This window comes from Mytilus trossulus, chromosome 9 (assembly GCF_036588685.1).
Source record: "Mytilus trossulus isolate FHL-02 chromosome 9, PNRI_Mtr1.1.1.hap1, whole genome shotgun sequence".
Taxonomy (NCBI): domain Eukaryota; kingdom Metazoa; phylum Mollusca; class Bivalvia; order Mytilida; family Mytilidae; genus Mytilus; species Mytilus trossulus.
The window spans coordinates 3,233,334-3,235,774 of record NC_086381.1 but is presented as its reverse complement, the minus strand read 5'-3'; the positions used below and the strand labels follow the sequence as shown (position 1 = coordinate 3,235,774).

At 32.3% G+C, this 2,441-nt stretch overlaps 1 protein-coding gene across 1 annotated transcript; it reads right to left on the bottom strand.

The window, feature by feature from the left end:
- LOC134683570 (toll-like receptor 4) lies at positions 1-1,890 on the bottom strand. The gene has a single exon (XM_063542879.1). The coding sequence runs from the start codon at positions 1,888-1,890 to the stop codon at positions 1-3; it is 1,890 nt and encodes a 629-aa protein (XP_063398949.1).
- Between the last annotated feature and the right edge of the window lie 551 nt (positions 1,891-2,441).

The following is a 2,441-nucleotide window of genomic DNA, read 5'->3' as shown; positions in this document are numbered from 1 at the left end:
TCATATAAAGAGTTGTACGCAAAAAAGTGTATCTATAACTGTTTCGTTGGATAATTTACATTTATATGATCGGCTGTCCAGATTAACTTTTGTAGTCTGAATCCACATTATGAAGGCTATATTGTCACAATTACACTCAAATGCATTATCAGTGAGATGTAAAGTCATTCCATGCAGGTCTTCCATCTTATCTGCCCAGTCTCTGATAACTGAACTTACACTTGTTAATCGATTCTTCCTTACGTCTAGCTTTTGTACTTTAGCATGATTACTCAGTTGTACCGGAATAGCCTGAAGTGAATTTTTACTTAAAGACAAATTTGTCAAGTTTGGCATTGGCTTAAATAGGTCGTCCGGGATATACCAAATGCCATTTTCAGATATATCTATTGACTCCACAGATATAGTACTTCTGAAAAAACGATTACCGAATAGTCTTAATGCATTATCCAGTTCGGCGTTTTTCCATATAATTGTTTTTACGGTGTTATAATAAGAACGTTGTATTTGATTCCATGCAAATAGATAGTCTATACCATCAGCAATAAATGTTTCCAATCGAATTTGAAGAATGAGTATGGCAACATTTGATCTTGAATACGATACATCTAGATATGTAAGACTGTTATTTTTAGGTACTATAAGAATTATTTCAGGGAAAGTATTTGCTACGGTGTAACTGACATCTATTTTTTCAAGTGACTTTGGTAGTATCACATTACTGTGAAATGAACAATTCAAATCTGAATTTGAAGAAACTGAGTTATGTTTAAAATAGTTGACAGTATTATATGAATAGTCGAGCGATTTTAATTTAACAGTTCTAGAAAAGAAATGGCTTATGTCATTTAGATTTTTCTCGCTTGCAAGCAAAAACCTGTTTTCTTTAAAAGAAATATGTTGTAAACATTCAGGATGATCAAAGGAGAACAAAGACCCAGGCTCGTAATCTACTATACCATTCTGAGATAAATCTAAATTTTCTACACAAATAGTTTTCATGATCTTCATTATGTCCACTGTAATTGTCAGAACATACGGGATATCAACCCTGTCAATACTAACGTCACTCACATGACCGAAGTTTATTGTCGATATATTGGCATTACGGTATGGGTGTATTAGCTGCAACGCATGCTTCAGATGCATAAACGTTCCAGAAAAATCTATCACATCGAGCTTTGGAAACGGCAGCAATGCGTTATATTCTGTGACAACAAAGTGTAACCGACAATTTCTGATAGTCAGCTGTTCGACAGACGAGTAAAATCTCTGAAAGGTTTCATTCGACAAGCGAACTAAATAACATGAGTCGAAGTGTAATTCTTTAAGAGTGGTCATTTGACCAAATCCACTTCCAAAGTATGGCAAAGGCATCATATCGATAGCTAAGAAAGACAACTCCATCAAAATACCGAATGCATGATCGGGATAATTATAATCCGTAACAAAGTCTATCGGTTGAGGCATATTTCTCCTGATATTCAACTTTGTTAGGTTTTTAATTGGATGAAATAGTTCTGCTGAATACACTTTAGATAAATTTAGGATATTTCCAGACATGTCAAGTATTGTAAGTTTATGTAATCCTTGAAATGATTTGTTAGATATATAACGGAGTTGGTTTCGACTCAGGTATAGTTCTTTTAGATCTCTATAATTTACGAAAGCACTGTTCCCAATTATTTGCAACCGATTAAAACTCATATCTAAAACTTCTATATCTCCCGGTAAATCCTGAGGTATAAAAGTCAGTCCTTTGTTTTTACAATCTGCTATTTTTACTTCCTCCTTCTTTTTAAAATCATATTTGATATCACAGTCTGATGTCTGTACAAAATCATAACAGTAAATGATAATAGAAAATACTGAATAAATTTTACTCCTCATTCTAATGTGATATGAATATATAAATACCGTTCTGGAAGTGCTATATGTCCATCAAGTTATTCGTACTGTGTATTGCACTTTATTATACAAAGATAAGCTTCAAGTAGTTTCAATACTGTTTCAAGTATCAATAAAAACACAAGTATCAATAAAAACACAAGTATCAATAAAACACAATCAATCAAGGCTCAAACATTCATGATCACAATATATTATAAAGAAAACTAGAATCGGCAATACAGTACGATACATTCATGATCACAATATATTATAAAGAAAACTAGAATCGGCAATACAGTACGATACATTTATGGTCACTATAAAACATTCATGATCACAATATATTATAAAGAAAACTAGAATCGGCAATACAGTACGATACATTCATGATCACAATATATTATAAAGAAAACTAGAATCGGCAATACAGTACGATACATTCATGATCACAATATATTATAAAGAAAACTAGAATCGGCAATACAGTACGATACTTTAATGGTCACTATACCACAATCAATCAAGGCTCAAACATTCATGATCACAATATA

Excerpts from the sequence above, each read along its gene's own strand:
- LOC134683570 (XM_063542879.1), bottom strand. The coding sequence starts at position 1,890 with ATGAGGAGTAAAATTTATTCAGTATTTTCTATTATCATTTACTGTTAT.